Consider the following 19,561-nt stretch of genomic DNA (forward strand, 5'->3'; position numbering starts at 1 on the left):
TCAATTCCCAGCTGAGACCCTCCTGTGCAAAGCTTGCATGGCCTTCCTATACCTCCATGGGTTTCCTCTGAGTATTCACAGCTTGAAGACATGCAAGTTGGGTTAACTGGTGATTCTATGTGATGTGATGTATGATGGATGTGAGGTAGATAAAGTGCTTGGCGTGTATCATTAAAATGTGGGTGCACATACATATTCATTTTACGGTATACAGTAGTATGTTCAAAATTATATATTTGACTTTTTTCCCTTTACCTTTTGCTGCTTTGGAGTTTGTATTTATTCATGATAACACTATAAGTTGGCCAAAAATAAATAAAAATAAATACAAAAAGGGGGTACTTGTTAACTTGTCTCATTGTTCACAAGATTAAAAAATGTCTCTGTTATTTTATTTAATTTTATCTTAATTCTAGGTCTGTACAGATGCTCACATAACAGCTTTAGAGAGAAAGATAGATCACAATGAGAGAAAGAAATGTGCAGAAAAAGTGAAAGGAAAAGGAATCAGAAAAAGGTGAAAATCAACTCTTATACTGTAATATAGACAGAGGTGGACAGGAGAATACATGTTGGGTTGGGGCTGAATGAGAGATGCTGTTGTAGAAGAGAAGGGGGATGGAAATAAGATGAAAGGAAGCAGCTGAATAATCCAGCAGTCAGTTTTCCTGTATCCCTTTCCCTGCACTGGAGCTGTCAAGTGAGGTCAGCTTTCCTACTGTACACACATACTTCTTTCTTCCAATTATAGTACTCCTTCTCTTCATGTGAAATTCGTCATAAAAAAACTGCACCACTGAAGAAATCATTTTATGATGAATCACTTGCTGCATTAACCATTTGTTTTTCCTTCAAGGGTTGATTTTAAGGAGGTGATCAGGAATAATATGCTTGTCTGATGTAAGTAAAATCCATAGAAATGACATGTGTTTAAAATTCAAATGAATGCTTCATCTACACAATAAACCTTTAGGTAACGTGACACTGCTTCAAAGGAACGGCAAGGACACACCACTGACTATGACACAGCTACTGCTAGCTGGTATTATAAACAATTTGTTCAACATCCCCTCCTCTCAGTCCATTACCAAAATATCTCTCCTACCTCTGGCCTGACGGGGTCCTCTATTCCGACAACACAGATGGCTGTGAGGTCATTCAGGATGCTGTTCTCATCATCCCAGTTGGGCTCAGGATTGCTGGAAAAGTCACGGTATGCCACACAGATGGTCCTCAGGCCATCACACGCCATGGGCTCAATCACTTTCTTCACCATCTCGTCCTTGTCTCGTGGACGGAAAACCCTTGGTTCACCCACCTCGTTTAGGATATGGCTGCATCTGAAAACAAGAGTGTGGTGTAGGTAGTGAGGGTCATTTTAAATTATGTGCTGTAATACTGGTATTGCTGTAACACTAGTATTGAAAATGATCCAGCATTGAAAAAGAAAATATACGTAGTCCCGTCCCTCAGCCTCGTTTTATTGTTTTGCTTAAGTGAATACTGCTAAATCAAAAAAGAATGCACTGTGAACTGCAATGCTGCAAAAACCTCAAGAGAAAAATTATTCATGGGAGAAGAGTGAAGTGCACTGGGCTAAGGACATGTAAAGCCTAGATGGCTGGCAGTACTATGTGGATACCTCAAATGAAGGACAAATAATTCCCTCTAAATGATCAAAAAATGGCGAAAGCATTGCCTAAATTATAGCCAAAAATAATTCAATCTGATCAAGAGTAAACTAATTTGCTAAACAAGCTAAATACGTCAGCATACAAACTGCAAATGAACAGGTGTACTGGCATGCAGCCAAATTCAAATGCAGCACATCAAAAAAAGCAAATGGACCATAATTAATGCAAATGTGATTTTAGGACCTGCCAGCTTGACAAAAATGTGAATTTAACCTTTCATACATTGTAACATCAAAACATTCTAATTATAGCTTCATCTATGTTTATGTTATATGTGTTAAATTTGTAACAGATATTATCTTAAAGAAACATAAAAATACTCATCATTAATTTGAGTTTAAGTAATTTTAATTAATTAATTTATTAATTCCTACCAGAGAATTTCACATTCCTCCTTAAAAAGGAAAAAAAATCTTTACAACTGCATCTGATGGTTTTCTCGAAGCTACTCAATATAATGTTACTGTAATACATTGTAAAATGACACAATAGTGAGACGTACTGCTGGAAACACACACTGAATACAGAATACAAATCTACAGAGCACTTTATTAAAGTATACAACTGTAAAAACTGCTATTTTTTTATTTATTATAAAAGAGGACTCACTTTTTGAGTACAATCTCAGAGGCTCCCTTGCTGTACATGCGGAAGCTACCATCAGGCAGCTTTATGACAGTGCTCATCGACTTCCTGACAGAGTTGAAGGTGTAGACTTTGTAAAGCTTCTCCTCTGGGATCTGGTTTCTTATTGGCTGGTAATCCCGCTTCAGGTCCAAGACTAGTCCCAGCAGGCCACACTCTGTCTTGTTGCCCACCTGTTTCGGGAGACCGCCTTCCTTATCTGGGGGCTGGAAAGAAGGAGAGGAAAAGATTTAAATGTGTTCAGTTTTATTTGTAGCCTAATATTAGGTAGTCCTTAGCAGGTCTTGAAATGAGGTAAATACAATCTCAATTGTACCATTATTTAATAAGAACTAAGCTAAAGTGAAGAACCAGTGATGTGAAAAACTAAGTAAACCCTTATTGCTTCCATAGGAATGAAGAGGAAAAGTAGCAGCCAGGTGTTGCTAATCAAATGCATTTGATTAACTAATCATCACCAAGTGTGAGTAAATCTATCAAAGCAGACATTTTGGCAGTTTGTTGTCTGGAGCATTCAGGTGTGTGTTAAAGACATCAGCTGTGATCTTAAAGAAACAATTGTTGCTAACCATAAATCTGAGAGGGGTTATAAGGCCTTTTCTAAACAGTTTTTACTCTATTATTTTACACTGAGTAAGATGATTCACAGCTGGAAAATAATCAAAACAGCTGCCAATATTCCCAGGAGGGGGCATCCCAACAAATTCAAACAAAGTCAAGTTAAAAGGTCAGACTGCGCAACACTCAGAGAAACTGCAAAAATTTGAGAGCTACATCTCAGACTCTACAGGCCTCAGTTAGCAAATGTTAAATGTTAAAGTTCATGACAGTATAATTAGAAAGAGACTGAACAAGTGTGGTTTATTTGGGAGGGTTGACAGCAGAAAGTTTCTAAGGTTTGCAAACTTGCATCTGAAGAAATCAGAGTTTTGGAACAATGTCTTTTGGACAGATGAGACCAAAGTGAAGATGTTTGGCCATAATGCACAGCACCGTGTCTGGAGAAAACCTAACACAGCATATCAGCACAAACAACTCATACCAACTGTCAAACACAGTGGTGGAGGGGTGACGATTTGGTGTTTTGCAGCCACAGCATCTGAACACCCCAAAGGTTGCCAAAGATTTCTAGAGTCAAATATGAGGCCATTTATCAGACAGCTAAAGCTTGGCTGAAACTGGGTCATGAAACTAGGCAATGATCCCAATCACACCAGTAAATCTACTACAGAGTGATTGAAAAAGAAAAGAATCAGTGTGCTGCAATGGCCCAAAGTCCAAACCTCAATCCAACTGAAATGCTGTGGTGGGACCTTAAGAGAGATGTCCACAAACGAATCCACACAAAAGAAGAGTAAAGAAGAGTGGGTCAAAAAATGTCCTCAATCATGTGAGAGACTGATAAAATCATATAGAAAACAATTACTTTAAGTTACTGCAGTTAATGAGCCATGGGGTGTAGTTGGGTTTTCAAAGTTAGAAAGTTTACTTTACACATGGCTTAAATTTAAAATAATGCAACTTTAAAATAATTTGATAACATTACTACACGTGATATTATTTCTACCTAAGCCAACACTTTAACTCTTAAATGTTCGTAGTTCATGTTTCCTCATAGGGTAAATAAAAATAATCCTGCCGTGGAGAGGAAGTTTTCAGTCGAACATATTTTATACGCTGATCTGTTCTATTCAATGAATGAGATTCTCGCTCCTTCAGCTCAATGCGACCAATGTAATGCTTGAAATAGCTGCTGGTGATAATTAACCAGCTAGCAGGTGAAAGGGTTACTTTGTGTGGGAGGGCAGGAGATGAGATAGATGGAATCAGGTTTAGATCTTCTTATTTCAGGCGCACAGCTCAGCCCTGTGCAATCTGTAATTGTATACTTGGAACCATGTATTGCTCTGGTTCAGTGAGTATGTCAGTGGATTATGAACGACAGACACAGCATGCAATTTAATTTCCTATCTAACATATGTAAGTACGGTCGGAAATGTGTTTGTGATTGAATTATTATTACTATGTGTTTTAGGCGTGGAGCCAGGATTTTTGAGTTTATTATCAGCCATCAGGTGCAACTTCTATTGCAGATTGTGTCTATGTGTGTGTGATACAGTATCTGTGGAGGTGGCTACAGTACATGTGTGCCACCGTGTACACACTCATTGTACGTGCAAGAGTGTGAGTGTTTGTGCATGTGGTCAGCTTGTCAAAGACCCAGCGTTGCCATGGTAACATTGGGCAAAGAACACTTGGTAGAAGAGACTTGGGAAAAGAGAGCGTGCGTTCTCTACCACTTGGGGATTCTTACTCGTTGGCTCCATTTCTCTTTCAAGATTTTCACTCATCTCACGTCACACATGTCCTCATGTTCTGTGTTTCCCCTCTCCATCTTTTCCCAGTCCTCATTTGTTATTATTTCCTGAGCCTCGTTCTATTTAGGAAGAAATAAAGCATCTATAGAAACTACCTGCCACTATGACAGAACAAATCTCATTATGGTCAATATCTTACACAGGCTCACGCGACACTGATCCTCGTATATTTCAGACCCATGTCAGGAGAGATCCTTGCTGTTAGTATTCAAAACACGCCTCTTCAAATATGCACATGTTCTTAAGCCTATTTATATTTTACTCAAACATCAGAATAAAAAAAGGTTTTCAACTCCACTCTTGAACTAAAATAAATACTATGCTCAGAAAATGTAAGAAAATACTGAAAAAACAAATTTTTGGACTTTGTGGACATAAATGATATCAGTTGTAAAATGGTAAACTGATGTTATTATGGAATATTATGGAATGCAATCCTGTTTGAGGTACATTGTCACATTTGCCATTCGCTGGCACTGAGCTGACAGCTAGTATCCCTAGGATTCTTGCTACATAGTATCAACAGTATGCTTGACACCTACACTCACCGCTAAAGAACAGCTTGTCAGGTACATTCTCTTCTTACATGGACACACACAGCAGCATGTTGCAACCACACTGATAATAATGCTTCTAACTTGCTTGCTTGATCAGCAGACACCATAGAACAGCAGGCTGTTCTATGTCTAAACAAGCCTGCAACCAGATTTAGATTTAAAAGGACAGCCTGACATTTTTAAGTTTTGTATTTGCCTTTATTGCTTTTCTCTGCACTTAGTACTTGCCACAGTGTGCCACACAATATAGTTAATAACACTGCTGAAACTGATGCACTCCACTTAAAGCTGCCCACTTGCTAAGGAGGTTTTGATAGAATTCTAATAAACTGTGTTAACATCCTTTTTTAAAGTGGATGAACCACAGAAAGCATTAAAAAAAAGTGTAGAGTTAAAATGCTTAGAGGGCTCTCTCCTGATTCCACCACCTGTAGTTACTGTAGTTATTTAAGAAAAGCTTTTTCTTATCTGAGGCACGATGATATGGTGTCTAGCAGATTTGATTAACCATTAATTCTAAATTGGTGAGAATGTGAGCATGAATGGTTATTTGTGTCACTGAGTTAACACTGCAATAGACTGGTAATCTGTCCAGGGTATATGCAGCCTATGACATCTGGCTCCAGCCCAACCACAACCCTGAATTTCATCAGCAGAAGGAAATAGATGGATGGATGAATGAGAGGCTAAGCACAGAAGTCAATTTACAGAGGTCCTATGAGGTCAATTCATGATTTTAGGCTAAACAATTTTCAATTTTCAATTAGAATTTGAGATAGTTTAGATCAAAAAACATATGATATAATATATGATATAAAATGATATTTTTAATCCTAAAATGTAATAATTGCTATCTATAAATTTTCAAATTTACTGGTTTACAAATAAGCAGAAAAAAGTAAAGTATTTTTTTGATTAAGATGCAAAATCACAGTTATGTATTTGCATTCCTGAACAGAAAAAATTTTAGTGGTTCAGTGTTATGCTTCATTAATTTGGACTTCCAGTCCAATCCAGTGTGCAAGCTCAAATTTGTGCATAAAACCGTAAATTCAGTTTTTTACTTTTAAACAAGATTTTGAGAAATTTGTAAAATATTTGTGTTTTCTTGTTTTTAATGACAAGTGGTCTAATAAACTTGTTAAGCACTGTATCTGCTTTCAATGTTTGCTTTAGAGGCTCAACATTTTGAGCTCAATATTTTTTAACTCCTTGACAATCAATGAATATTAAGTCTGGCTGAGGCATATCTTACATATCCTTGCAGCTGTTGAGAGCCAGTGGACCCAGCTGAAAAGACAGAAAGTCATCTAAAACCTCATTAATCATTAAAACCCAATCAGAAGGCTCGCCCATCTTCACCTAGTAATTTGACGTATCTGGTTTTTATCCAGCTGTATGTCTCACAGACACAGACAAGAATATAAATACTTTATACAGAGTTTGTGGTAAATAACAGAATTAATGCCTTTTCCTAATGACCAATGATTACATCAGGAAGACACTGCCTGTCATTGGCAAATGAGGGGATGGAACAAATGGCCTCATCTGCACTGTCTGCTAAGTGTTTGGGGGAATAGGCTCTCAACCAGAGGACCAAATCAAATTAAAGCTTCAAAATGAGAATGACTGCCTGAAAAACACACAGGATGTATAAAATAAATGGTAATTTTTAGATAATTTAGACTTTGGTGTACAGGAGAGCAGCAGCAGTCAAACAGAAAATAATCATTGCTCTATTCAAATTTGATGTAATAGCTGCCTTCATAGTCCATCCATCCATCCATCCATCCATCCAAATATATTAGAGTAGTAAATACTTAATCATGTTTGTTAATTCAAATAATAAGTGCTAGTAGCTAGTGGCACAACTCCTGCCATAGAAGAGAACCAAGGAGATCCACAGCTGCCTCACTAACAAAACAAGACAGGAGGAAAAGCAATAAGAAAACATAATAAATAGAAGAGAGTCACAAACACCGCTGCCTTGTATTCTCAGAGATTCCACAGAGGTTTAGCTTGACGTGGGTTTCTACGAACAAGGACAGTTGCTGGCATGGGATACTTAATGTTGGCATGACTAGACAACTATTGGCACACCCTGGCCTGGACGTGGCTAATGACCAGCTGCCCTCTCCCTAGTCCTTGGGTGTTCCTGCAGGCAAGGACATATGCCAGAGGGAGTGCTGGCAACTTTACTTCCTTTTCCACCTGGGGCTCTCCTTAATCCATCCCTCCTGCTCCTTCCGACTCTCTTATCATGCTCTCTCTTTTCTTCATTTTTGTTTCTTGTTACTGCACTGCAACCTTTTGCTACTACTTACACATCCTTTACTGTCATGCCCCCACCCCCCACCCCCTTTTTTAATATACACTCCAGTCCTATACTTCTTTGTTGTTTTGGATGACTTTCTGCTCTCATCTTCAGCTGTCCCAGTCTCTTACACAGTGCTCCACCTCCTCTGCTTGTGCCTTCTTTTTTCTTTCCTCTTTTATGTAGGAGTAGATGATATTCTTGCTCTCTGCATCACTGTAACAGCCAACTGGGCTAAGGCCTGGAGGAGTGCTGGGGGGGGCAGCAATACAGTAGTCCAGGGCATGATGAGGACACTTGTCACCAGAGTGTCTTTTCTCTTGTGTTTCCCTTTCTTTTTCCATCCTGTTTTTGCACTTATCCTTACTTTGCTTTGCTCTGCCTCTTCACTACATATTGAATCCCCTTTACTCCATTAGCCTTTGGCTTCCATTTCTTTTTGCAAAAGCACAAAAAAAAAAAAAACTATCCTGTCAAAACACACAGATTCAGCATCTAAATAAATACACTACTGACACCACTGACACTACTACCACACTACACTACTAATGCCAATCCCCCATACCACCATATTATTGATGATGATGATGATAATAACATTAATAACAATATTATTATTTTCTTCATGCCCCAAATTTGCTTTGACATAGTTTGATTTCCGTTGATGCACTTGCCATTATTTGTTTCATCACAGACTGACAAAGTTCCAAATATGGACTCTCGTTTTACCCTGAGCATTGCCTGTGATAGGTGATTGGCAGTTTATTAATTAGATTGCTTTAGTTGAGTAACTGGCTAAAGTCTTTGTCAAGATACTGTGACAAATGCAAAAATTATACATGATTTACATGGGATATCTAGTAAGCATGCTGTCTTTTGGGGGAAACAAAAGATATGTCAAACTGATCAAGCATTGAAGCATTGTGTTGCAGCTTGATAAAATAACCTCATATATGATCAGTTTTCTTGCAACTTCATTACTAATTGGCTCCTTTATGTATTCAATTGATACTGCTCTCCTAATCACCGAAAACAGGGTCAATTAAAGCATGAAATATATTGTGCGAAGTGACATAGAAATACAAGAAACCCATAAAGCGCCGTGCCCCCCAAAACATCAGAACACTCATTCTAATGTGATGACAACTTCTCTGTCACTGTAATCTCAGCAGCACTGTCAAGTCTTTAGATGCTGAGAAGAGAAGAGAAGAGAAGAGAAGAGAAGAGAAGAGAAGAGAAGAGAAGAGAAGAGAAGAGAAGAGAAGAGAAGAGAAGAGAAGAGAAGAGAAGAGAAGAGAAGAGAAGAGAAGAGAAGAGAAGAGAAGAGAAGAGAAGAGAAGAGAAGAGAAGTCTATTGGGCATAGTTCTGCTGTGTATTCCTGTCTTCTTAGTTTCCTAAAATATTCCAAACATAAGAAGCAGGGTGCTTCAAGCTAAAGACATCCCAAAATACTCTCCCTCCCTTTTTGAGCAAACAGGCACGCAAGCATGCAATGTCCAGATGACACAAGTACTGAGCAACAGCTAATTAGATCAAAATCTCACTACTTACTAGTGAACAAGAAGAAGAGAGTTCATTTAATTAACAAACCGTTTGTTGCAGACTGACAAGTGCATGAACTGAATATTGTTCTACAAAAGTCTTCAGTTCGGCAGACATATTCTGCTTAATCAATTTGTAATAATATTACCAGATCCTTTATGTGTCAGTTCCTTTCCAAAAACATATATTTCAGAGCTGATACCCTCTACTCTTTTGTATGGGAGCATTATCTACCTCTCTTGTCCCTGACCAGAATAATGACCTGAGCAGGTGGTTGAAGCTACATGAAGCTGAGCTTCCAGAACATTCACACAACCATGCTAAACACACACCACTGTGCTTGGAGAACAAACACCTGTGATCAGAATACCTCCTACAATGTCAGTATGCCTGATATGACAGATGTGTGTGAGTTATGTGAGTGCCCCTTCACAAGGGTCTACACACAATCTTCCTGTACACTATAGAATATGTCAAATACTTAATGAAAAACTAAAAGAATAGAGCAAAAGAACAAAAATAAAACTCTAATCCTCGGGGCTATTGCCACTGGGGATGACACATGTCCTTCTAAAATGACATTAGTATATTGATGTCATTGCCTGCAAGAGACATCCAAGGCAAACCAGATGCATTTCCAGTATGTATGGATGCATAATTTGAGTATATATGAATCTGCAAATGCATGACGTATCTATGTGCAGTAGGTATGAATGTGCATACTGTTATTGCTCATGGTTTCATTGTGTAATTGTGGAGGAACTTCCTCCCTCGAGGATGAGGCTTTTCCACTTTATACAGCAGTCTGTATGTGCTGACAGAAGAAGCAGAGCTATACCAGTGGCCGTATTATGATGCCAGAGAGGCAATAGGTGAACTGATATGAGTATCAAAGCTTGCGTCTTTGCCTTTGTGCCTTTGTGTGGTGGCCATCAAAGACTTCCATAGCTATTCTGGCTTCCCACAGGAATGGTCTCTTATATAAGAACACACCAGCCAGCATACTGCAGGACTGGAGTGGTGCTGAGGGAGTGGGGGCGGGAAAGAGGGATGGACTAAATATTCCTCAGAAAGGCTTCCTGCTGCATCCTGCTTTGTGAAACCATTTCATTCCTTAATTACATTGTATTTTACATTATACTTTATCTTTCCTTTCATTCATTCTACATAAAAGAGCTCTCAAATACAATAATACAACATATACTATTTTTTATATTACTTATATTTTATATTCTGTACTATAATTGTGTATTTAAGATTCAAGATTCCTTTATTGCCAATGCATGCACAAGCAATGCAGCAGCAAAGTAAAAATTAAAGAGTGGTGTTCTAAGGAGCGCAGAGCCACAGGGTGTGCACGTGCTCCCACGTTCCATACTGTGCATTTATGTAAGTATGCATGGTTGAACTGGTATATGTCCATAAAGATGTAGATGTAAAAACTGAATAGATGGGTGACTACAGTAAATGGTTGGCAAATAAATGATGTTATTATTTACTCAAGTTGGAAAGTTGCAGTGCAGAAACAGTATGTAAGCTGGTACCATTAAGTTTGCTTTCTGTTTCAATGTGTGAGGGCACCTCTTGTGAATAAAAAGATTTGGAAAGAAGTAAATGTACCACTTAATCCACAAAGTCTAAGCTGTGCTCTGCCAGTGGTTAATTCCATTGAGCTAAGCAGCTATGGAGGTACAATAGCCCGATCTAATGCGGCAAAGCATTTCTCCAAATTTTTCAAAGGGATAACATCTTGTAACTGTGGTACATCTTGGTAGAAATATGCTGTGAGACACTGAGGCAACCTCACTCTCATTCTTAACTATGTGACAAGAACTATTCACCAACTTTCAATCATTTGAAGACTTGATGTTTTTTTCCCTTCTACTGACTGAGGTCTCAGTCTACTCTTAGGATTAATCAGTTTTGTCAAAAGATTTTGGCCTGTTCTGTCTGTTTTGGCCTGTCAGTGAGCTGTCTGTTCCTCACAGAGATAAAAAATTCTTTAATATCATGTGCACTTTACCACTCTGTCATTTTTCTAAACCATTAGCACTTCTTCCGTATTAAGTATCATTATCCTGGATGTGCAGTTATATGCAAAAATATGAGAAATTAAAAAAACACTATGCAAGTGTTTAATCATATTTTTTCAGAGTGATAATCACAATTCTAGCAAAAAGTGATGCATTCGGGCTAATTTACCTCATCAATTTGTACTGAAAGTAAACAAGCCTTAATCTGTTCAGCACACACAGTACTAAACTGGCACCACAAGAATGTCCTGTTCCTATGTAATTGAAAGCTTTTCTAAAACTAAAGCTGTATTACATTTGACAGTGATTATAAAAAAAAAGAAAGAAAAGTTTGCAATATCAAAAAAACTTACAGTGCTTAAAATGGAAAATGTTTCTCAAGCTCATTTTGATTCAGTCTGACTCAGCCTGAAAACTGCTTAGACTAGATTTAAGTGGTCTTAATTACAACACAAGCTTGGATCCTGGTCAAATGCAGAGCCATTATTCAGTATTTGGGAAATAGAGTTAAAATGGAACTGTAATACTTATTGAGCAAATCAAAGGCCCATTTATATACTGAGTGCAGATGGAAATGCAGTGTGTATGAGGGTCATATCTGATGTGGCTGTGAGAAAAAAAACAAAGAATATTCACTCTGGAAACATGTGAATAATAAATGGAAATAAATACAACATATGCATAGTGAATTAGTGTATTTATTGCAATTTTATATAGTTAGATGAGTGCTCTGTAAAGGACAAAATCAAATCTCTGCACTACTTGGCATTATGAGAATAAGGGCAACTGTATGGCAAAAATAACTGAATTCTACCTACTGTCTATCAAAGTAATTTTTAATCAAAAAAATTATCCAAAGTTAAAATTATAGTAGACAAATCTGAAGCCCTCCAACTCAGAAACCAAGTGACCAATCAAAAATCATTCTGGAAGCACGTCTTGCTCACCAACTCTAGGCAGATTTTTAGGCTGAATCAAGCCACTAGATAAATAAATTTTAAGATAGCTAACAATTTATTAATCATTGCTCTGTGTGGCATAAAAATGCATGTATAGAAGCATTAGTTAAAAATATGACTTAAATGTTTTTTAACTATACTAATTTTTCCCCTCTGAGGGTTATATCTGTTCCATGATTGTGCAAAGTTTCCCAACATTTCCGGTTCATTAACGATTAAATCCTTAGTACCAACAGAATCAGCACCAGTGATTAATTTAATCAAAGCACTTGAACAAAATGCTGTAACTCCCATTAGTACACCTACCTTCATTTTAATAAAATAACAAGTACAGTTGAAACTGTTGTGAAACTCAACTATTTGTTTGGGTCGATGCAAAAACATAACCACTCATATGTTTACCAGTTTAGCTGTTGATTGGCTCTTTGGGGGCAGGAGCAGGACAAACACCATCTTTGACATAGCAGAATTCTCTTATAGATTTCCATTCCAGATCCACGTCTCTGCGCTTATAATGTCTCTAGAGCAACACTGTGCCTTCACCAAAAATGGTGCTTGCGCCTTGAGGGGTAGGAAGTGAAATCTGTGGGATCCTTCTTTCGCAGATGTCCTAATTGCTCAGCTCACTCCCAATGCAAGTTCCATAAGGGCATTTGTCAGTTGGTCAGCCATCAATGAATAGACTCTACAGGAGCTTACAAGGATGGTGACAGATAGGCACAAATGATGTGTGTGTGTGTGTGTGTGTGTGTGTGTGTGTGTGTGTGTGTGTGTGTGTGTGTGTGTGTGTGTGTGTGTGTGTGTGTGTGTGTGTGCAGGTGAGTATACATGCCAAGAAAAGGATTACTCAGGCATGTTGTTCCAACAGGCTGAAGACATCCTTATCTTGGCAATCTATGCTTTTAGGTTGTTTAACCAAGCGCTTTATCATGCAAATAATGTTTTAGACCTGTGTCCTGGACAAGAATCCATGCAGACAAGTTACATTTTCTGTGATTAGAACATGAAATAGCATGAGTGTATTTGTCCTTATATCTATCTATTTCTTATTGAATGCAGGTCTAATTGGCTTAGAGAAAGTGTCTCCTTGCTGCATTCACTATAGACAGAGAACATCTCCAGCACTTAGACAGATTGGATTCAATTACAGTCTGCTATGCTCTGAATATCAGATAAGACAAAATTACACAACCGTTCTCAAGGTGACAAGTTGAGTGAATGCCTGATGAATCTAAAGCAGCAGCCAAGGACACTGACTGCCTGCTTTGCCAAAAAGAAAGCACTGCAGAGCTGTCTCACTGTTTCAGGGCTGCTCCCATCATATGGTGTCACTGTTTACACAGAGTAAGCTGAAATCTATGAAGCTAACTCGGGCTTCATAGATTATCTTCTCTGATTTTAATACAATACAATAATTCAAATATTCGGATAATATAGTATATAAAGCTGATAAAGTGCACTGTATACAATATTTAAATTTTCATTTAAAAAAAACACAACACTTAACTTTATAAGTGATAATTAAATAAATATGTTGGGAAAATGCCTCTAAACTCTGTACATGAAAACTTACCAGTATCTTTGTGGTATAGGCGCTGTTGATTGAGATGGCATTGATAAGTAAATCCAATGATTTGGGTGGCAGAACTCCAGGATCTGGTATCTCTTTGTAATGTACATCACCAACGTATAACTGCACAGCTGTCATGCGGTTGGTAGTTAGCGTGCCTGTCTTGTCAGAACAGATGGCTGTAGCATTGCCCATTGTTTCACATGCATCCAAGTGACGCACCAGGTTGTTGTCTTTCATCATTTTCTGTTGGCAGAAAACAATGTGTTGCATTTGAAAATATCTTTAAATAAAGTGCCTATCCTGAGCCTTGCACTTCTTAACTTTCAGTGTCAAAAATGGTCACCATACATGTCAGGCCATATCAAGTTTATATTTGATTTATATCATTCAAAGAAATGAAAGGAGCTGCACACTCAGACTTAATGAACTATTTACATATTTGCTGCTGTGAATAAAATAAAAATGTTAACACAGTGGGAGAACTAACTACCCTGAATCATCAAGTATCCATGCAAGTCTCATCTCTGTGAAAGGTTCACAAATGTGCATATGGAAAGGCAAATGAAAATAACACAATGTAACTACATAACAAATCTATTAATGAAAAATGTGAGACTACGGAATCTTCTCATTGTCAATGCTTAAAGGGTACCTTACCTTAACAGAATAGGCCAGAGAGATGGTGACAGCAAGCGGCAGCCCCTCCGGGACAGCCACCACCAAAACAGTTACACCAATGATGAAGAACTTGACAAAGTACTGGATGTAGATGGGAGTGCACTCTGGCATCCAAGGGCGCTTCTGCATCACAAAGTTGTCAATGGCAAAGTACAGGACCAGGATGATAACTGTAATGGCAGACATGAGCAAACCTGGAGAAAAGTACAGAAAGTGTTAGTTGAGGAAAATTAATGATAAAATGAAACATGCAATGAAAGAAAACTATGGAGAGGAAGTGTTTGATATGCGTCTAAGTGAGGAATCACTTTGTTAGACTTTACTGATGAGTGTGGAAAAATCTGGTTACTTGGTTTGTTTACTTGATCCATCAGTGTACATAGCATGTGGTGAGCTCTTGCTCGTGCCAAACTCTTTATCATGACAAATTCCACAGAGAAAGGTCACGCAGGGGATTTAACACAATGTGTTGTTGCTGTGAGGCAATAATAATAAATTCTGAGTTGCCTAAATTCATTGATAAATTGATTTATCAAGCATGCTTGCTGCCTTGCATGTATGAGTGGACCACAGGAAAATGCTGACTGATCAGTAAGGCACCTCCAAGTGAGCAATCTTACCTTTTCCAGTGTTCAAATTTTCTGTTAATGATCACAGTTAAGCTAAACTCCAGGTTTCTCACATGCAACATATGAGAAACATGGAGTGACACTGTTGTTTGACAACCAAAGCATTTTATTGCCAGGAACTTAAAGGGTGGTCATAAATGAGTCACATTTTTGTTACTTTCAATTGTCTGCTGCTGAAATGATCAATAGGCTGCTTGAAATTAATCAACTGAATGCAGGAACTGCAAGATGACACGTGTAATTTTAAAAAGAAAAAAGGAAGGGCAGAAAAAAAGCCATAACTTTGATCCACCAAATGGAGGTTCACAAACCAAAATGTAGCAACAGCTTGAATATATACTGCAATAAAAATAACAGCAGGGTGTCTCTGGTTGGTACATATTGTGCTCATTTCCTGCTTGGGTGACATAATGTTTTTATGATGGATGTCCAATATATCTTTATCAACATAAGCCCCTTTTAATAGGCTTGTGCTGAAAAGCCTACTAAAGTGGAAAATGTATGCTGTCAGGAAATAGTGAAGGTAACATAGCTAGTAAAATTGTACTCTGTAAACAACTGTATATCCCCCTGCATGGTTGGTTGTTTGTATGCTGGAGTACATTAAATACTTATAATACTAATTAAGAAGTTTGTTATGCTAGAACATAAATATACATTGATCAAGAAGACCACAGTTTGTGGGCAGCTTGTCACAAACATAATAAGGGCATTGGAAATGAGTATTCTGAGGGCTGAACTTTTGACTCACAAGGATTGGTTTTACATACATGTACTTCATTGTTTGAAACTTTGACCATGTTTACTATGACAGTGTATAGTTATGAGAGAAAATAAGGAAAAATAATGAATGATAAATATTTAGCGTCTTTATTTCTTCTCTGGTTGATGAAGAAGGACACCAGGTGTGAGGCAGCTACACTTTAGGTGTGGCTTTTTAAGAAACACAGACACTGAAGTCCCAACATTTTCCCAAAAATGCCAGATGATCTTTCAAAGACTGCTTATATGGTAATCCACTTGGTATTTCACTGTTCTGACACCATGTCCTCATTCCATCACTCAGGCCAACAGTTTGATATAACGGCATACTGTAAAAACAAGGGTTTCTTGAAGGTATTCTCTGTAACACCTTCAACTCTTTACGAAGACAAATAAGAAATTGACATGACATTTGTTTAACTTCCTAAGTAACTATTAAGGACTGAAACAGCAAGTTTCTGAGGCCTCTGTGTCATCAACATCATCAATACTTCCCTAAAAATCTTGTCATTGGTGGATTATCTTTGCATTGAAGGCAGTAACAGAGTTTTGAATACCTCATCCAACATGTAGTGAGCGGATTTTGCTGATTTTGATTTTGAAACTAAAACATTTATATTGTAACTTGTTACAGCCCTTAGCCCTAGCCCTAATGTGGTGTTACTCTGTCCAGCTACCCTGTTTTTTCACCAATTAAGCCTGGGAGTACTTAAGCTGGAGGGGGAGGGCAAACAGTTATTTTTAAAAAGGCTCATTAATTGATGCACCAAGGGCGACAAAGTAACATATTAAGAAAAGCAAATTATAGTATTACAATAGTCACACTGGTCCCATTTTTTAAGATTTGTCATCTGAAAGGACTTCAGTACTGCAAATGTGCCTCATATCAACTCCTCAGTGGCCTAAACTTAATTTTATTATAAACAACATATTATGACATAGTGTGTAAAACTGCTAAACTGAGCTAACGGCATAACAAAATCTCCCTTGCGAACAATGACTCAGCAGTTTCTCAAGGGTAGCAGTTGTTTTAAGGTCATAAAAAAGAAAAAAATAAGTGAACACATTCTTCTAGAGCTCTACAATTCAGACACCTTAGCTTTCTTCTAAACTGCTTTGCTTCCAACAAATAAAAAGCAGTCTTATCAGTGCAACTTTGATGGACAGGATGATGGTTCCCTGAGTTGTTTTCCCTGATTTATCTGCGTGACTGAGTGATGGACTTGTCTGTGTGCAATTTGCTGTACCTGCTTTGCCAATCTGGACAGCCAGTTTGGTTAGCTTCCCTTGCAGCACAGACTTCTCTTTCTTTGGAGCTGACACTTTCTTCCTCTCTTTCTCGTCAGCCTCTCCGCCTTCAGCACTCTTTAGAGGCTGCATCTCCATGGCAGCTGCTCCATCCTGCTTCTTCACTGTAAACACCACAAAAAACAGACAGCACCAGTGTTAGAAATTGAGATTAAACCAAGAAAATGAGGAGGAAGAGGGACTTAATTTAACACCCAAGTGTGCTACTCGCACCAGTACATTCAGCATTGGCAAACAGATGAGACTTAAAACTAAGAAAAAATAACTACATCCAGTGACATTTTGTTTGGCTCTGACCATCCTACTGTATCAAGTGTGAAAACTAAATCATGGTGCACTTTTAAAGCATATAATATAGTAAGGGACACACACAGGTCTTAAAGAGATACACAGATTCTTGCTATCCTTCATCAAAAAAAAGACATTTATCATAAATTTGTCACACATGAAATGTCTTAAAATCATGGCCTTCAGAGTATGTAGAAGTCTGTTAAAATTTCAGGAAGATAACTTTTGTATGGAAAATCAAACTTGCTATATATAAAAATACACAAAAGAAAACAGAAAAGAAAAAAGAAGATTGCATGTAATATATTGGCAAAAGCACAATTTGAAGTCCCTACAAGAACTAAAGATAAACTACATAAACATAAGGAGCAAATATCTTCTATTTAGTCTAAAACTCTGTGGAGGTTTAATTCAAAGTTTAACATAATAAATAAACTCATTCTTTGTATTTGCATCATGAACATAAATTATATTAAATCTAAACTTCATGAACTGACAGAGAAATGTAATTTCAGATATAGTAACTCATATTTGAGTTGTTGTTTCATGTAATGTGAACAATTCAAAATCAAAGTAAAAGACAATTATCTACAAACTAAACAAGAAGCTGCAAGGCTTTAGGACCAAACACTCATGCTTCTAAAGTCTTTAATAGTGTTTTCCGTGCCCCCCCGCCCACTGGGAACTATTTGCAGATAAGCTCCTAATGATATGATAAACTCACTTTTTTAAAGCATGATAGAAATATATCTTAGGCTTAATCAGCTGAGTGATGTACACACTTTTCATAGTTGACAGTAGTGTTGAAAGTCAGTTTTATACCATAATTAAAAACAGAAAAATGGTCTAGTCTAGCAAAATAACAACTTACATGATTATTTTGTGAAATTGTCAATAAAAAAAAAAAACATTGTTCTTGAAAAGAGTGTTTCTAATAATAATGTAAGAAAGTATAATCAAAAGGACTACACAATTAACTGAAATAAAGCAAATAATTAGGGAGAAGACTGGAGTACAAAAATAACACTTTGTCATACAATGAAAGTAAAATTAGTTCAAATCAACGGGGCTGTTAAAGACCATATATTGGCCCATATATAATACATATATTTAATCTCTCTTCCTACTTAGACTGTAACTGTACTTTATACTGTAGGAAACTGTATAATGTGGCAAATACAAAGTCCTGTCTGGAAAAAAAAAAAAACCCTCTTAGGCAGTAAAACCAGTCCACAATTACCTCACTCTGTCTCCATCTCTTGCTCGCTCCCCTTGAAAACACATTTAGTGAAGCTCACTGTTAATGTAACCATTACCAAGAATCATTTCAGCCCAGTTTCCCAATCACAATGAGGCATTTGTTTGATGGTCGTGAAAAACCTTTTAATGTTGAGCATTTGTCATTCTCCCCGGTTGCACATTTTGTTTTCCCACCCCCATGACACAAGACAGAGTATATCATCTGGATCCAGCTGGATCCAGCAGAAGAGCAATACTTGAAATTAAAACACACTCTGGACAAACGTTTATCTTCTAAAAGAGATTGTTTGTTCTATACTCTTGAAATTGCATTCTAGCAATGGTTATCATCATAATCATACCAAACCCCATAGTTTTACTATAGCAAAGTGTTAATTTGTGCCTATGTTCTGGGGATATTTGGACTTTTTCAGCTTATGTCTGTTATTCTATCTAACCATGCATTTGTTTTGAGAGAATAAATACACTGTGCTATGACATCAAGGCTGCAACTTATACAAGCTTACAGATATAGTCAAGAATTACAAAATATAAAAATTACACATTGCCTCCAATAGTAAATGCTCTCTCTAATGCTATGATTTACTCATGAAAATGTCCACTTTTGATTTCTTTTAAGCATAATTCTTATTCTCATGTTGTACATACATGTGCATTTTTTTTTTTACAAATAGTTAAAAACATAAAGATTAACTATATGTTTCTATTTCGCTGATATTTGAAGACAGACTTTGTCAAATAAGCGTGTGACAAGTGGCTACTACAGCCAACTAAATTAAATAATCAGTTCATCTAAGGATAACACACCTCTAATGAAACCTTTGTATGAAAAAATCTGCTATTTTTTTGCACTGTTATTAAAGTTGCCAGTATCATTTTCTTTTTTTGTTTCATATTTTTGAGAATTAAATTGCTAACAGGTTTAAAACCATTAGCCACA

At 37.3% G+C, this 19,561-nt stretch overlaps 1 protein-coding gene across 1 annotated transcript in view; it reads right to left on the reverse strand.

Annotated features, from left to right (window-relative positions):
• atp2b2 (ATPase plasma membrane Ca2+ transporting 2) overlaps window positions 1-19,561 on the reverse strand; it is a 74,662-nt gene that overhangs the window by 16,251 nt on the left and 38,850 nt on the right. The window contains exons 9-13 of the mRNA XM_030728876.1: window positions 17,013-17,177; window positions 14,354-14,568; window positions 13,697-13,939; window positions 2,304-2,545; window positions 1,106-1,340 (exon numbers count right to left, since the gene is read on the reverse strand). Of these exons, the coding sequence (XP_030584736.1) occupies window positions 1,106-1,340; window positions 2,304-2,545; window positions 13,697-13,939; window positions 14,354-14,568; window positions 17,013-17,177 (1,100 nt within the window). The remainder of the gene's footprint in view (window positions 1-1,105; window positions 1,341-2,303; window positions 2,546-13,696; window positions 13,940-14,353; window positions 14,569-17,012; window positions 17,178-19,561) is intronic.

The sequence above is a fragment of the Archocentrus centrarchus genome, chromosome 5 (genome assembly GCF_007364275.1).
Source record: "Archocentrus centrarchus isolate MPI-CPG fArcCen1 chromosome 5, fArcCen1, whole genome shotgun sequence".
Classification (NCBI taxonomy): domain Eukaryota; kingdom Metazoa; phylum Chordata; class Actinopteri; order Cichliformes; family Cichlidae; genus Archocentrus; species Archocentrus centrarchus.